This window comes from Oncorhynchus clarkii, chromosome 2, assembly GCF_045791955.1.
Source record: "Oncorhynchus clarkii lewisi isolate Uvic-CL-2024 chromosome 2, UVic_Ocla_1.0, whole genome shotgun sequence".
NCBI classification, from domain to species: Eukaryota; Metazoa; Chordata; class Actinopteri; order Salmoniformes; family Salmonidae; genus Oncorhynchus; species Oncorhynchus clarkii.
In genome coordinates, this window is record NC_092148.1 from 51,019,930 (window position 1) to 51,037,733 (window position 17,804).

The following is a 17,804-nucleotide window of genomic DNA, read 5'->3' on the forward strand; positions in this document are numbered from 1 at the left end:
TGTGTCGAGGCATAGATCTGGGGGAAGGGTACCAAAACATTTCTACAGCATTCAAGGTCCCCAAGAACATAGTGGCCTCAATTATTCCTAAATGGAAAAAGTTTGGAACCACCAAGACTCTTCCTAGGGCTGGCGCTCAGGACCTCAGACTGGGGCGAAGGTTCACCTTCCAACAGGACAACGACCCTAAGCACACAGCCAAGACAACACAGCAGTGGCTTCGAGACAACTCTGAATGTTCCTGAGTGGCCCAGTCAGAGCCCGGACTTGAACATCTCTGGAGAGACATGAAAATAGCTGTGCAGCGACGCTCCCCATTCAACCTGACAGAGCTTGAGAGGATCTGCAGAGAAGAGTGGGAGAAACTCCCCAAATACAGGTGTGCCGAGCTTGTAGTGTCATACCCAAGAACACTCAAGGCTGTAATCACTGCAAAAGGTGCTTCAACAAAGTACTGAGTAAAAGGGTCTGAATACTTCTGTAAATGTGATATCCGTATTTTATTTGCATTAAATTTGCACACATTTCTAAAAAACTGTTTTCGCTTTGTCATTATGGGGTAGTGTGTAGCTTGATGAGAAAAAGCAATAATTTAATTCAATTTTAGGATAAGGCTGTAACGTAACAAAATGTGGAAAAAGTCAAGGGGACCTTCTTGCAGTTCCTATCGCTTCCACTGGATGTCAACCGTCTTTAGAAATTGGTTGAGGTTATTCCTTTGTGTAATGGAGGGCCATCTTGAACAAGGGTCACTTGAAGTGTACTGTTAGATAGAGGCGCGTGACCAGAAAGCTAGCTACAGTTTGTTTTCTTCCTGTATTGAACACAGATCATCCCTTCTTCAATTGTATCAATTATTTACGTTAAAAAATACCTAAAGTTGTATTACAAAAGTAGTTTGAAATGTTTTGGCAAAGTTTATAGGTAGCTTTTGAGATATTTTGTAGTCACGTTGAGCAAGTTGGAACCGGTGTTTTTCTGGATCAAACGCGCCAAATAAATTGACATTTTGGATATATATCAACGGAATTAATCTAACAAAAGGACCATTTGTGATGTTTATGGAATATATTGGAGTGCCAACAAAAGAAGCTTGTCGAAGGTAAGGCATGAATTATATTTGTATTTCTGCGTTTTGTGCCGCGCCTGCAGGGTTGAAATATGGTTTCTCTTTGTTTACTATGTTGCTATCCTCAGATAATAGCATCGTTTGCTTTCGCCGAAAAGCCTTTTTGAAATCTGACATGTTGGCTGGAATCACAACAAGTGTAGCTTTAATTTGCTATCTTGCATGTGTGATTTCATGAAAGTTAGATTTTGATAGTAATTTATTTGAATTTGGCGCTCTGCATTTTCCCTGGCTTTTGGCCAGGTGGGACGCTAGCGTCCCACATATCCCAGAGAGGTTAACACCAGTCATGTTTGACAAACATAAATGTAGGATAATTCATATTAACGTCTAAAGGCTTGATTCTGTCGACATACTTGAGTCACTGTTCCTTCCGGCAGGAGAGAAAGGCCAGTCACTGTTCCTTCCGGCAGGAGAGAAAGGCCAGTCACTGTTCCTTCCAGCAGGAGAGAAAGGCCAGCTCCCGTTGCGCAAGGAAACATCACCTACCTTGCAATCTGACCGGAGGTAGTCAACATTTTGAAAAACATTTAACCATAAACGGAATTGTTTAAAACCGTCCAGGGGAGGACACAGGGCAAACGTAGTAAGGAGTATAGAGTAAGAGGTAGCGAGAGTAGGGTGAAGGGGTTTAGGGAAATATGGTGTAGGGTGGTCATAGTGGCTGGGCATGGCTGCTCTGCTCCAGCACATTAACTTCTAAACCAGGCCGTTTAGTCACAGATTTTCCACTAGAGGGAATGTGCATGCAGACCTCCAGCAGTTCCAAGCCCTGACACACACACACACACACACTAGAGATGGCCAAATATGTACACTATGTTCCGACGAGGGCCACACACACACACACAGGGATGGACATACCCCTCATTCCAGTCTGAATGTGTAGGCAAGTGAAACGGGGGTTTTCTGACAGGAAGAATGGACAGAATGTGTGAGAAATTAGAAACATCTCATAGTTCAAAAGAATCCGAATGTCAAGATCCATTTTCAAGTTAATCTAATCTAACAATGTGCCAACCCCCCCGTTTTAAGGACTGATACCATCTCTGGCAATTGTTCAAACAACACTGAAGTCAACTGACCGCAGTCACGTGTTATGCCCAAAAACATGTCCATTTCCTCCAAAATAAATCCCTGTTGTCCATTTCCAGGGATGTTGTGTAACCATTCTCATGGTTCATGTGACCAAAAACAATAACACAGACAGAGAGAGAGAGGTTGAAAGGCCCACCTACCTAGAGAGTCTACGCTCCAGATCATTTCCTGGCCCACAGGAGACATGTAGACTAAACTCACTTTAACACAGAGCCAGCATGTGTTCTCACTGGGTTTGTTTGCGTGGATAATGTAGCCTAACACCCACTGACACTGCTCTCTAGTGATAGCTGACAATAAATCGCAATATTATTTTGGCGCCAGTTTGCTGTACCTGCCCCAAAACTCCAGGGTTTATCATTCGTAGCTTGTTCTCCATCTTTAAAAAAAACACACACAAAAACAAAGCCAATTTGTTTTTGGCACTTTTACTTCCATAACTGATCCAATCTTCTCATGGCTCTCGTCCCGCTGCAGCAGACGTGGTGAGCAAACATGTTCGGCACGTCGACTCGCAATACATTATTATTATTTTTTCTAATCACAGAAGATGCATATAGAATCGCCACGCATATCGTATCGGTGCCCAAGTATTGTGAGGTCCCTGGCGATTCCCAGCCCTACTGCTCTCTCAGCCAAAGAACATAGGCTCTACCTCGGACACAATATAGGCGCTGGATCCACTGTTTAAAAGGGTATTAAGAGACATCTCTGTGCCTACTTGAGAATTGTGATACTGGTCATAACTGCCTGGAGAGATTTTTTTATATATATTTTTTTACAAATCCATTGTCCATCTTATGACCCAAATTGTCTCCTGTCGGGAAGAACGTCGCACCTGCCCTATTGGAGGTTTCCGTCCGTTAGCCATGACTGATGAGTACTCGCCGCACCGTAGTGCATGCCTGTCTTGTCAGGGAATACCACACGCAACTCACTAACCAGGTGAACAAGCTCCTCAAGAATTACTGACACGTAACAGATGGCTTGTGCGGCAAAAGAAACGACGTAACTCGGGTCCAGAGCTGTTCCTCACCATGTAGACTGTTTAGGAAAAGCTCGGGGCCCTATTCATGAAGAGATTGTGTAACTGTTATTTATGGCCGCGGACAGGAAAAGGGACAGGAGTGTTTAGACAAAGAGAGGAGTATGTTATGATGGATTCCAGGACCAAGCCAAGCATATTTTTTTTCCCTCCTGGAGGGCATTGTTAGGATGGCTGAGACCAGGCACGCCCTGCCCACCTCACGCAACACACATGGGTACATCAGACACACTTCCCTCTGCCAGCCTGGAGACGCACAAAACATATAGACTAGGAAAACAGACAGTTGAAAATGTAGGCGACACACACACTAGCGCAAACACATGCTCTCCTATCTCGTTCAATCTCCCACCCAGGCAGATGGGGGCTGAATGATCGAGGGAGGATGAGGCAGGGGCCCCCATTCACATCCGAATAGGGAAATAAGGGCTGTGAGGAGTAGTGAGATTGAAAAAAATCAATAAGTACCCAATATGTGGTGAAAGGAAAAAGAAGTGGGAGTCCGTGAACATCCATGCCCCTCATAGCAATGGGTACTAACCAATGGTAAGCTCTAGGTTCCACGGTGTAGACCAATCACATCAGCAATGTGTCTAGAGGCATGTCCTACCCCCCCGTAGCGGGGGAAGGGCCTGATAATATGATCTGATTCCTTTTATGAACCAATGAGATAATCTGCTAGGCCTAGAAATACCCAGGGGGGGGGGGGGGGGGGCATCCATGACCTCATCCAACTGCCCAGGTGTAAACAAACCTGTGATTGGCTGGCTGGTCGGAAGCACCTGGCCGACTCCAGGGGAGATGAGCTCCAACTTAACGAGTGAGCTCATTTGGTTTCGACGGCACTGCTTGGGAGTCTCTAGCAATTGTAATAGCCAGACCTGCATGTGCAAAGTCCTGTTACCAGTGTACTGTGAAGGTGGGACACATGAGACTGTATGTGCAACAGTCCGCTTCCTCAGCCTCAAACTTTTGCCTTTCCTCTCCTCTTCATTCCATCTGTGGTAGCTGCGCCATGTCGGATGGCTGATAATTGAAACAAATGACAAGGCACAGCTGACAAGCGCACTGCAGCACAGAGTCAATTACACAGCTATGCAGGCGGGGGGGGGGGGGGGGGGACAGTGGTTATGTGGACAGAAATAAAGAAAGTAGTCAAGAGTGAGGGTTTGAGGTGGAAGGAAAATGAGCAAGCGAGAGACAGGAATCATGGGCGTAGAACATTGGGTATGTGAGGCGTTAAGGACTTGCCCCCCCCCCCCCCCCCCCGGTTAAAAACTTCAGAAAAAGGAAGTGAGGCGCCCAGACACTTCCCATCTCCCCGGGTCTTTGCATTTCTGTTCCCGGAGGGCCCTTAGGAGAGGCACACAGCTACTGGTCCTGCCCTAGCCCCTAACCGTAGGCACGTCTGTTGTTCTGAAAAGGACAGGCGTTAGCAGCAATACGCTGAACGTGTCATCTAGCTAGCATATTAGAGTGTATCTATCCTCACCGTCCTATCCTACTCCGTCGCAGGAGCCAGAGGAGACGCGAGGGGCGGTCTCGTCTAACAGCCGCTGTGCGGGTGAGGGATGACGTCGAATCATCCAGCAGCGTCATTAGCCAGCCACAAAAAAGACCAAGTGCATTTTTATGGAGGCGTGTGCGCGTGGGTTCACGCCGACGGTGCAATTCTAAATGCGGGAGGTAAGGTTACAGCAAGGCCATCTCTTCGTTCCGTCGCCTGAGCCAGCACCCAGGGAGGGCTGTGCTGCGCTCCACACACACACACACACACTTTCCTGTGCAGTTCAGTGTTACGTAAGGCAAGCCACCACCCTGTGCAGACTGCAGAGCTAAGGCCAGGTGAAAGGAGAGAAGGACACAGTGTCCGCTAGTCTCAACTGAATTGACCAGTAGGACTGGGCAGCACAGGGTATAGTATTACTCTGCTCGCATGTGGTTTATTGAACCTCAGAGGGGGACCAGACAGGTGATTCATACTGGGAGAACCGCAATTGGGATTTCTTGCATTCACTGGAAAAGGTTTTTTTAAAGTATAAAAGTGGTGTTCAGGGAGAGAATATTCATTTTGTCTGTGGACAACTGTCATCAGGCTTGAGAAGACAAAACGAACGACCACCTTTCTGGAACGCAGAGTGGACTTGAAGATAAACCAGAAAATCTTGTTTGGTTGAACACAGAGACAGAGAGACAGACAGAGACAGAGAGACAGAGAGAGAGACAGAGACACAGAGAGAGAGAAAGAGACACAGAGAGAGAGACAGAGAGAGAGACAGACAGAAAGAGAAACTGCCTGGCTGTGAACTGATAGATTTGTGAAGTGTTGTATCGCTTATGTTTTCATTAACCCTATTTGAAGAGGTCAGTCGGTGATACACGTTTAAAATTACATTTCATAATATATCTAAATGTGTCACGACTTCATTTGTCATTTCCCCCCCCCCCTCTCCTTTTCTGTCAGGTAAAAAGGTAATTGATTCGTCTTACATCTACTACTAAAGTAAAAAAATAAATAACACATTGGCTTCGTTTAAAAACGGACGAGTTTCCTTCCAACCACATTTCGTGCACCAGTCTAGGAGCTTAACCTTTAAATCCAAGTCCCATTAAGATGGAGTGATCCTTGAGACCTAACCAAACCACTGTCCTGTCTATGGAGTCCTCTAGTGGCCAAAAGACTGGGTTAGCATGGCAGCACCATCGATGACTTCTGTCATTTTGATTCAGTCAACAAGGTGAGGCTTCCAACTTCATTGGCTGATCCCTCCCGCTACTTTATATATATATAAACACTAAAATGTAAACTAAATTTAAAACGACAAAATACATTTCTATCAAACTGAAACTAAATTAAAAACAAGTCAATCAAGTCTGAAAACTAACAGCTGACAATGGAAGCAGAGTCATAACCCAGGCCTTTCCTTCCATTCCACCCTTCCTTCTGCAACAGTTGAGCCACTAGACCCTTTGTCCACAGTCTGCTCCAAAGTCCCCATCCCACACCCCCAGGCCCTTGGGCCAGCCAGACAGGGTGTGTCTGTGCCGCATGCTCCAGTGAAGCCTATATCCGGTGGTGCAGTCAGTCACCAGATGACTGTCCGTTAGCAACGAGCCTATCGGAAAAGAATCATGTCATACTCAGCCCAATGGTGGATATTTTTTGTTGTTGTTGGTCAACCCATTACGTAAGGGTACGTTTTCCACTTGTGCCGAGGCTTGCCAAGCCGGGTCCAATTTAGCCATGTTTGAGCGACAGACAGGGTTTGGGCCGGTAGACATGGAGGAGTGGGGTGGTTTTAGGAGGAGAATTACAGTCCTTGTGGAACGCTCAGCAGTGTAGAATGGGCCCGGCCTGCCAAACAAGGCCTAATAACAGACACAAGGCACACTAACAACACACACACACAGTCAGGGGCCATTGTTGTATCGTGAAAGGAGCCTCTGGGCCGGAATGTTCCGAGCTGTAGTCACCCTCTGTGGCATCAACACCACGACAGGGCAATGGCACCACATTTCTGCGGCGCCACAAAAACCAAAACACAGCGCGTCCTGAGAAGCAACAGACATCTTACCAAAAAACACACAAAAAAGCAGCATTCGCGGCCTCTTCAACCAATGTTTTAGAGTACCGTCTGCCTGTCCCCTCTCTACAACCTTGGAGAGAAGACACTTCTGCTCTTGACCTCCAGCTGGAGAAAACACACACACACACCTTGGCCAGACAGAGGAACCACTGGGCACTAAGCTGAAAACCAGGCATCAGATACTCACGCATGAATGGAACCGCCGCTTGCAGGGCCAAAGGCTAATTGAATTGTACCATGTGCTCTGCATTAGGTTAGCCTCTCCTCCACTCACACTGACCCGGTGCTTTATCAGTCACGTGCGGGAGGCCCCAGTGTGTGTGTGTGTGTGTGTGTGTGTTCAGGTCAAACAGGATCATTCTAAACAACTCACAGACTAACCCTGGGAGGTTAAAGACACTAAAGTCTACGACTTACTTAGAATCTGACTACTCTTCTTTGTGGAGCTGTTGTCTGTCAAAGTCAGCCCAAAACCATGCCTCAGTTTACCTGGTCACCCCATATTCCTGTCTCTGATCCTCTCAGTGTCTCACTCAGAGTGAAGAAGTGGCGAGGACCTGTTAAAGCCTACCCTATTCTGATGAGGAGCGCATGTGTACAGAGAAATGGGCGTGGCACCGTCAACACGTATCATCTGCCCACTACATTACCTGTAACCTCAGCCTGTCCTCCACAACAACATGTGGACCCATCCTGACACGGGCTGAACAAGTCAGAGGAGTGAAACCCTTGTGGTCAGAGCAGAAAGCACACAACGCTGCATTAGTTCTCAGCCATGTCTGTTTGAGAGTTGGGTATTGGACTGAAGCTAAGGTCAACAAGGACCTTGTGTGGGTGTGTCCAAAAAAACAAAAAAAAAACACCCAATCAATCAAAAACAATGGCGTCACAGCCAAACCCCCTGATTGGCTGACAGAGGTGCCGAGGTAGACAGGAAGTAGTGCCAGAAATAGAACTGATCGGTCCTTTTCCTTAATGATCCAATAAAACGACAGCTGCGCAGAAGCCACACCCTGCCTCAGGACTGGTGATAATTGACCTGCAAAGTGTAGAGAGAAAAAGAAAATACAGTCCCTGGCAGTGGGCCGTGCGTTCACAAAGCTACTGTGTGTGTTTTACCTATAGGCGCGCACACACAGTCATGTGTTCGGACACACACATGGACAGAAACACACACACACACACACACACAAAGGGCTGGCTGTTCTTCACACTAGCTAGGAAAAGGGAGGGAGTGTAAACAGTTCTGAATCGCACAGAGGGGCCTGACGGTCTAATCCGATGCAGCTGTATGTATGCGTGTGTGTGTGTATACACATGTGCGCGCAACAGTTTGGCCCTCAGCAAACCTTCTGTTTATATATAGCAGTAGTGCAACTAAAGCTGGTTAGCCCCACAAGCACATATAAAAAGGGGGAAAGAGCTCATCTAACTAACTCACAGCCATCTGTAAGCATGATGCTAAGTCAACACTCTCTGAACCCGCAAGTGTGCCATAGGAGTAGTGTAAAGGTGCTCCTAGAAGCTGCTACCAGGTCAGTTGTGTGTTCTCCCCTTAAATGTTTCAGGATACTATGTAGAGAGGCGGAGCTGATCCTAGATCTGTGGCATCCAACGTTTGCTTAATGCCTACTGAACGTGGCCCAGGTAACCATGCTATGCTAACTAAACTGGCCCAGGTAACCATGCTATGCTAACTAAACTGGCCCAGGTAACCATGCTATGCTAACTAATGTTACGCTCACTAAGTAAACAAACAACTGTCCCCCTACCAAAACTAGTCCTGCTGTAATCGTATGGGAAGGTCAAAGTCTACCTCCCAAACACTGCTCCGCTGCACCAAACAGAAAACAGAGAGGCCATGGGAAAAACACAGTGTCCAAACAAAAACACAGCAAGGCAGAGAGTCAGAGCGACGCCGGCAGAGAGTCAGAGCGACGCCGGCAGAGAGTCAGAGCGACGCCGGCAGAGAGTCAGAGCGACGCCGGCAGAGAGTCAGAGCGACGCCGGCAGAGAGTCAGAGCGACGCCGGCAGGGAGTCAGAGCGACGCCGGCAGGGAGTCAGAGCGACGCCGGCAGAGAGTCAGAGCGACGCCGGCAGGGCCGTGGAGGAGAGGATGGGCTGGCTGCATGCCATCCTTCCTCTAAGCCAGCCTTAACCCTGTGCACATGCATCTTAGTCTCTGGCCCAGTGACAATCCTCCTCTAACCAGCCTTGACTCCCAACTAAAAGAAAAAGGAGGCTCAAGCACCAGAGGGCTCTGGCGCCGTGCCATTCCTCCGCAAACCAGCCTCAACCGCTACCCTCCTCCCCGGTCTGACGACAGCAAAATCCCTGCTGCCACAGCAGCACTGTCCTCAGAATGTCTCTTCCAAACCACACCGCAGAGACCGAGAGGGGAAGGGGAGGGGGAGAGAGAGAGACGTTTTCAGCCACAGAGGGGCAGGGAGAGGGAAGTACAGGACTAATATTTACAATTTTACAAAAAGTTACGACACAAGCAGGGAAAACAAACAGCGACGAGAGAGACATTCAGAAAGAGAGCGAGCAAGCAGAGAGCGACATACAGAGAGAAAGAGAGAGAGAGAGTGAAGTAGCTAGCTACCTATAGAAGAAGCAGTCGCAGCAGACAAGAACCCCCATCCAGCTGGCAGCACAGACAGCGGGCAGGTCTGTGAGGGTCCCACACAGCGCTCTTCTCCCTCACTCCTTCTACCGGTGAAGGGAGGGCTCTGTCCTGCCGCACAGCTCCAGTATAGCCCGTTCTGTCGTAACTGTCTTCTCACGAACTGCGTCCACCCACCCACACAAACACACACTCGCTCTCTCTCCCTGCGGTCCAATCAGCAAACACACACACGCGCCGACGAACGTGCGTTGCAGACGACCTATCACAACAACTCAGAGCCCGTTCGAAGTGTGTTCCTCTCGCTCCTTCTCACTAGAGCTACTGCCGCCTGCCTCTTTACTTCTCTCTCCTTCCCTCTCGCTCTCTCTCTCTGGCTGGCTCTCACTTGAAAGGCGGGAAGATTAGGTTGGCAAACAGACTTGTATAAACAAACTGCTGAGTGTCACAGGGCGGGGGGGGGGGGGGGCTCTATCCTAGCAGCAATCTCTACCATCTGTATACACCAAACAAGGTCTAAACACACTCGCCGGTCGAGAGACGTGTTGGTTATTAACACCTCTGTTAGCTGGGCCCATAGCCTGTACTGAAGAGCAGAACCTGCAAACCAAAGCTGACTGCTGCGAAACACACAGAGACGGTATGAGGTGTTGAGAAAGAGCTAAATAGCAAACATGGATGGGCCAGAAGGACACAGACACACGCGTTCACCCGTCATTCTTTCACATGGCTGCGTCAGAGAGGCTAGAGCTCCGGGCACACCCCCAGGAATGTAGCCAATCGCAGAAGAGCTCTGTGATCATCAGTGCGGGCATACAAGGTGAAGGACACTCTCCGCCCGGCTCCCCCTTTCCGTTTCTCACTCGCTCCTTCGCTCTCTGACTTCGCTCTCCATCAAGCACCATCATCCTGTCCTCTCTGTCCCGGCTGCAGTACCCCATTAGGCGAGTGTGTGTGTTTGTGTTTGAGTAATCTACTGCAGACAACTCTATGGGACAGACAGATCATTAATATTGACTATGATCACAGCCAGGCTCTGGGCTCCATCCTAGCAACACACACACACACGTCAACCCACTGTCACGCCGCACAGCAAACTATATCACAGCAGCACCATATGCAAGAGAGTGATTCACCTTCAGAAGGCAGTAACGCATTAGAATTAGCCTGGAATTGTGTTGTGGTTGAGTTACCGTCTCGCCAAAAGGCCCGACAACGAGGTGACACTGTCCGCTCTTCTGTCAGACACACACCACGCGAGGAACGCTCTCCCCCCACTTCCCTCTCTTAGATGAAAGGTGAGGCGAGGAGCCGCAGTAGCAAACCAAAGCATTTTTACAGGCCATGACATCATATCCCTCCTTCCTCCCTCCCTCCCTGGCTGCCTGTCGCCAAGGGCCTCTCCTACCTCACTTTTAATTACGCCTCCGAGCTGCGCGCACACACACACACACACACACACACACACACACACACACACACACACACACACACACACACACACACACACACACACACACACACACACACACACACCTGATTGAGCAGGGAGGGAGGGAGTGCAGTGATAACACTTCTCCTCTGTGCCTGCGTGATAGAGTGGGTGTGTGCTCACTGCATAGCACTCATTAGCTTCCTTTGTGTTTCAGCACCACACAAGTGCCAGGATGCACGTGTGTGTGTGTGAGTGAGCTGCGGAAGGATCTGTGGCTGATAACAAGGCCAGGAGGAAAGCGGTGCCAGAGGGGAAGGAACCTGCCATTACATCAACACTCACTTTCAGCAAATAGAACTGTGTGTGTGTGTGTGTGTGGTCAAATCACCCGAAACGAAGACAAGGAGCTGGGCATAATAGTTACCAGGGCCGTACTCTCCGTTACCCCAAAATTACAGTCTTGCATAATCGGCCAGGTGCTCGATTAAGGTCAGGGTCCATGCATGTGAAGAGACGGAACGAGGATCGGAAACGGGAACGAAGAAGAGCTCCACCGTCTCTGCCAAAATGCCCCCCCCCTTTCTAAAGACGCCAACACCTGCGAAATCGTGATTTGTCCCAAAAAGCACCGGGAACTAATGCTGGGCCTCATGCCAAAACACCCCCAGTTGCATCATGACAGGTCTACGGTAGCGTTTATGTTTACATGGTCTGTACCACGCGAGATCATGAGAGACAGATGTAAGCGTTCAAATTGAAGGGAGTCTGCTTGGTTTGGAGATGGAGGAAGACAAAGCAAGTCCATTCATTAAACTTGTGACTTGGAGATAACCTAATGAAGGAGGGAATGAATCACTGCCCTGGGAGAGGGGAGAGAGAGAGATAAAACTCGTGACTAGGATTCTAATTGAATAGACTTGAATAGACCTATTGGGCAGTGGGCAATCATGTCAACTGAAAGTGGGTGAGGAGAACAGACCACCAAAGTTGCTAAGTGGTTGAACACGTGGGGGGGCAGTTGGTACTTAATTCTGTAGGATGGAGAGAGGACAGAGAGAGGGAAGAGAGATGGGGGAGGAGAGAGGACAGAGAGAGGGAAGAGAGATGGGGGAGGAGAGAGGGAGGGGGGAGAGAGAGAGGGAGGGGGGAGAGAGAGAGGGAGGGGGAGAGAGAGAGGGAGGGGGAGAGAGAGAGGGAGGGGGGGAGAGAGAGAGGGAGGGGGGGAAGAGAGGGGAGGAGAGAGATGGAGAGAGGGAGAGGGGGAAGAGAGGGGAGGAGAGAGGGGGAGGGAGATGGAGAGGGAGAGAGCGGGGGAGAGAGGGAGGGAGAGGCAGAGGGAGGGAGGGGGGAGAGAGGGAGGGGGGGAGAGAGGGAGGGGGGGAGAGAGAGGGAGAGAGGGAGGGGGAGAGAGAGAGGGAGAGAGGGAGGGTGGGAGAGAGGGAGAGTGGGAGGGGGGAGAGTGGGAGGGGGGGAGAGAGGGAGAGGGGGAGAGAGGGAGAGGGGGAGAGAGGGAGAGGGGGAGAGAGAGGGAGGGGGAGGGAGGGAGAGAGAGGGGGAGAGAGAGGGGGGAGAGAGGGGGAGAGAGGGAGAGGGGGTGAGAGGGAGGGGGGGAGGGAGAGAGGGAGGGGGGAAGAGAGGGAGGGGGAGAGGGAGGGGGAAGAGAGGGAGGGGGAAGAGAGGGAGGGGGAGAGGGAGGGGGAAGAGAGGGAGGGGGAGAGGGAGGGGGGAGAGAGGGAGCGGGGAGAGAGGGAGAGAGGGAGAGGGAGGGAGAGGGAGGGAGGGGGAGAGAGGGAGAGGGAGGGAGGGGGAGAGAGGGAGAGGGAGGGAGGGGGGGAGAGGGAGAGGGAGAGGGGGGGAGAGGGAGAGGGGGGGGAGAGGGGGGGGGGGAGGGGGGGAGAGGGAGGGGGGAGAGAGGGAGAGGGAGGGGGGAGAGAGGGAGAGGGAGAGAGAGGGAGAGGGGGAGAGAGGGAGAAGGGGAGAGAGGGAGAAGGAGGGGGGGAGAGAGGGAGAAGGAGGGGGGCGGGAGAGGGGAAGAGAGGGAGGGGGGACTTGTTTAGGTTTCTTCTCAATGAAGAGACCACCCCTCAAGCCTGATATTCAGGTTTCTCCTCAGCTCGACAAAGGTCGGAGACCAGAATTTTTTTTTGCCGTGGCATGACATATTATGCACGTTAATTCGGAAAACATTGTCGTTTTTATAACAATGGGTGAGTTCAGTGAAACAGGTTGGTAGTGAGGGCGACTACTTCCATCAGTTGCAGCGTGCATATAAGCACGTTTCACCTCAACAACAAAAACGCCAATAAGAACCGAAATCACGACACAAGCAATTGACCATACCAACGGTATCAAAAGACAAACGTTTTTCAATTGCTTCTGCAAAAAAATAAACCAAACCCCCTTTCACTGAGATGTGGCGAATGTTAAACGTAACCCGAGTAGTGAACGGAAGCCTCTTACCTATTCAATGTATAGGAGCCGTTGCGTTTAAACCTCATGCCGGACGATAGGAATCGGATGAAGAAATCCAGAATTGATAACGTTCAGCTTTCGATGCACCTCGAAAACGTCTGTGTCCGACGGCTGCAGACAAGGAACAATAGAAAACGGAGTTCTCGTGTAGACTTCTCTTCTAATCGCTCCCTCCTTCCTTCCACAGACCTCCGCGCCCCCCTCCGGTCCCTCCCTCCCTCCGGTCCCTAGCTTCCGCGGGCAGGGTTTACCAGTCAGGGATGAGGCGATAGGTGGACCCTCGAATGTCAAAACAAATGCTTCGATGCAACAAAAAAACGACAGCTTATCATCTAGACGGTACAAATACACTTCAAATGTACAGCAAATTCATCAGCGATGATGTCGTTAAAAAAAATCTCCGGGCAGCGATAAAGCAGCGTTCACGCGCTAGTCGGAACAAGGAAACTCGGACATTTCAGACTTGCTAACGGGTTGTAGTTATACACGTGCCGCGTTCAACCCGTTAGCAGGTCGGACATTTCAGAATTTCCTAGTTCCGACAAATCCGTGAACGCTGCAATAATGTTTCTTTAGATATGATGTTGCTGCTCATACATTGTGTCCTCAATAGCCCCCCTGACGTAAATCACAGACAGTCTCAGACACCTCACTGACAAAAAAAATAAATAATTACTTTAAAAAAAAAAGATCCAATTGAGTCGTTTTTATCTCAATATCAAATAATCTCTGGGTAACAGATAGGTGCATTGGTGTGATTGTTTTGAATTAAAAATTAGAAAAAAAGCTTCTTAGCAAAGACGCATTTTTCAAGCAAGAACTTTGGTAGGACTGTCTGGGAGGGGAACACTGAAAATTAGCAGAGAGCTTTAGAACTCTTTCTTATTGAATGTGAGTTATAGATCTGTAATTGAAAGCATGTATCAGCGGTGGATCTATGTGCACAATTTCTATGCTTCCTGTTCTTAAAGCTGCAAATGTGTAACTTTTGGGGCAATCTGACCAAATTCACGTAGAAATGTGAGTTATAGATCTGTCATTCTCATTGAAAGCAAGCCTAATAAAGCAGTTTCTATGCTAACCGTTCTGAAGTTTTATTTTTGAGTCTTGTTTTCAGTTTTGTACACCAGCTTCAAACAGCTGAAACAACAATATTTTGGGTTATGTTAAATATATTTCACAGCGGTTTAGACAGTATAGTGTAGAGCGAGAATCATTGTACGATGTTTTGTCACATAAACTGAAATTGGGCGAACTATTTGAATTTTAGCAACCAGGAAATAGCCGAGTGATTTCTACATAGTGCACCTAAATGACCGCGTCGTGCTGACACCATGGGAGGCCAAAACTCCCTCCCGCCCAAAGCAGGCAGAAATTTCAGCCGTTCTTTTCAAACAGCTCGTACACCAAAAGTGCTTCATCATCATTTTCACAATATCACTCCAACCTCACAGTGAAAACACAGGGAAATCATGTTTTTGACTGCACAGGGCCTTTAAAGTGTCTCGGTTGTACTACACTCTATATCTCACATTACTCAGATGATTTGCGCACTTCCAACTTCAACCACCGAATATGGATTCCTTTGTAAATCAATGCACACACAAAAACACATCATCCGCTTTCTCAAGAGCTGGACGGAGAGAAGGATGCTAAGAGGGGAGGAAGGATGGAAGAGAGGTTTGGAACAATGTGAATGGAAAGATGGAGAGATGTGCATTAAGACTGAGGTTGACGACGTCATCTTTATGGCTCTCTGCTGCTCACCACATCTCTCAAAGGCCCTGCCGTTACGTGTGTGTCGTGTGTGAGTATCACACTTTTGTTGTGTGTGTATTACAGTGTGTGTATAAGTAATAAATAGCACCTCCTGTGGAGCAGTGTGTACTCGGGACATGTATAAGAGTTTGTGTGTATGTGTATTAAAGTGTGTGTGTCTATTAAAGTGTGTTTGTGTGTGTATTACAGTGTGTGTGTCTATTAAAGTGTGTGTGTGTATTACAGTGTGTGTGTGTGTGTGTGTATTACAGTGTGTGTGTGTATTAAAGTGTGTGTGTGTGTGTATTAAAGTGTGTGTGTGTGTGTATTAAAGTGTGTGTGTATTACAGTGTGTGTGTGTGTGTGTATTACAGTGTGTGTGTGTGTATATTACAGTGTGTGTGTGTGTATTAAAGTGTGTGTGTCTATTAAAGTGTGTGTGTGTGTGTGTGTATTAAAGTGCGTGTGTATTACAGTGTGTGTGTGTGTGTATTAAAGTGCGTGTGTATTACAGTGTGTGTGTATTACATTGTGTGTGTGTATTACAGTGTGTGCGTATTACATTGTGTGTGTATTACATTGTGTGTGTGTATTACAGTGTGCGTGTGTATTAAAGTGTGTGTGTGTATTACAGTGTGTGTGTGTGTGTGTGTATTACAGTGTGCGTGTGTATTAAAGTGTGTGTGTGTGTGTATTAAAGTGTGCGTGTGTATTACAGTGTGTGTGTGTGTATTAAAGTGTGCGTGTGTATTACAGTGTGTGTGTATTACAGTGTGTGCGTGTGTATTAAAGTGTGTGTGTGTATTAAAGTGTGTGTGTGTGTGTATTACAGTGTGTGTGTGTGTGTGTATTAAAGTGTGTGTGTGTGTGTGTGTATTAAAGTGTGTGTGTATTAAAGTGTGTGCGTGTGTGTATTACAGTGTGTGTGTGTGTGTGTATTACAGTGTGTGTGTGTGTATTACAGTGTGTGTGTGTGTATTAAAGTGTGTGTGTATTAAAGTATATGTGTATTAAAGTGTGTGTGTGTGTGTATTACAGTGTGTGTGTGTGTATTACAGTGTGTGTGTGTGTGTATTAAAGTGTGTGTGTATTAAAGTGTGTGCGTGTGTGTGTATTACAGTGTGTGTGTGTGTATTACAGTGTGTGTGTGTGTGTGTTAAAGTGTGTGTGTATTAAAGTGTATGTGTATTACAGTGTGTGTGTGTGTATTAAAGTGTGTGTGTATTAAAGTGTGTGCGTGTGTGTATTACAGTGTGTGTGTGTGTGTGTGTGTGTATTACAGTGTGTGTGTGTGTGTATTACAGTGTGTGTGTGTATTAAAGTGTGTGTGTGTGTATTAAAGTGTGTGTGTGTATTACAGTGTGTGTGTGTGTATTACAGTGTGCGTGTAAGTAATAAATGACGCCTCCTGTGGAGCAGTGTTTACTAGGGACAGTGTATGTATAAGAGTGTGTGTGTGTGTATCAAAGTGTGTGTGTATATTGGGGTGGCAGGTAGCCTAGTGGTTAGAGCGTTGGGCCAGTAACTGAAAGGTTGCTAGATCGACTCCCCGAGCTGACAAGGTAAAAATCTGTTGTTCTGCCCCTGAACAAGGCAGTTAACCCACTGTTCCTAGGCCGTCATTGTAAATAAGAATGTGTTCTTAACTGACTTGCCTCGTTAAATAAAAGTAAAATGTAAAAAATGACTGCGTGTGTATTACAGTGTGTGTGTATGTATTAAATTGTGTGTGTAAGTAATAAATGGCAATGTGTACTAGGGACAGTGTATGTATAAGAGTGTGTGCGCGCGCACGTCTCCGTACGGTGTGAGTGTGTGCTCTTTCTCTCCTGCAGACCTCTTAGTGCTGGCTGCAGTGGGCCATTTATTACCATAAGAGCAGGCTGGCACCGACACTGCTGCTCAATCACTCACACACACACACATTGCAGAGTTACGCAATACTGGGACTAGGGGAAGGAGGAACTGCAGACCACAGAAACCATTAGCCAGTCCGTTATTGTGCAACTCTAAAACACAAACCCCTCCCTGCTTCCATCCATCCCTCCTTTCCTCCAGTCTTTTGACGTTGTTCAGGCCTCCCTCCATTCATCTGTCCATCTCTTCAATCATCCTGACGTTCCCCATCCCTCGCTTCATGCCTTCCCTCTTTTGCCATTCATCCCCAGCTTGCGTCATTAATCCTTTTCATCGTGGCCATCTATCCCTCCCTCCTTCCTGCTGTGTGTTTTGGAAGAGCTGCACCGTGTCTTCTTGTGGTTGCATGCTAATGACCCAAGCAGTCAGTTGGTGCTCTCTTCCCCGGTTAACATCTTCGACCGTCGTCATCACCATCATTCCCACTACCATCATCCATCCTCATTCCTAGCCAGACACGTCTCTGCCACCCCCCTGCTTTCTGTTAGCTTGGCCCCCCCGAAGTCAGAAGAAAAAGCAGCTCTTTCTCTCCTTCCCTCAGTGACAGTTCCTGGGCTGGGAGGTTTACAAGCAGGAAGACAAGCCAAGACCCAGAGAAGCCTCGAACGCCGCATTCCCCCCCCACAGGCTTTCCAGGAATACACAGCGCAGTGCCCAGTCTCACCATGCACACTATGTGCCAGGTATGTTGCTCGGCACAGTACTCAGCACTGTCTGATAGCCTGGTGGTACTGAC

The 17,804-nt window shown here is 48.3% G+C and overlaps 1 protein-coding gene across 4 annotated transcripts in view; it reads right to left on the minus strand.

Moving 5' to 3' along the window:
- The window catches only part of LOC139369426 (MOB kinase activator 2-like), an 88,030-nt gene that overhangs the window by 35,176 nt on the left and 35,050 nt on the right, over positions 1-17,804 (minus strand). The window contains exon 1 of one of the 4 annotated variants that reach the window (XM_071108704.1): positions 13,382-13,528. The exons of 2 other annotated variants lie outside the window; for them this stretch is intronic. In XM_071108704.1, coding sequence (XP_070964805.1) covers positions 13,382-13,419 — 38 coding nt within the window. In that variant the 5' untranslated portion in view covers positions 13,420-13,528. Of the gene's footprint in view, positions 1-9,465; positions 10,126-13,381; positions 13,529-17,804 lie in introns of those variants that run through there. One more of the 4 variants, XM_071108700.1, reaches the window with a different exon arrangement.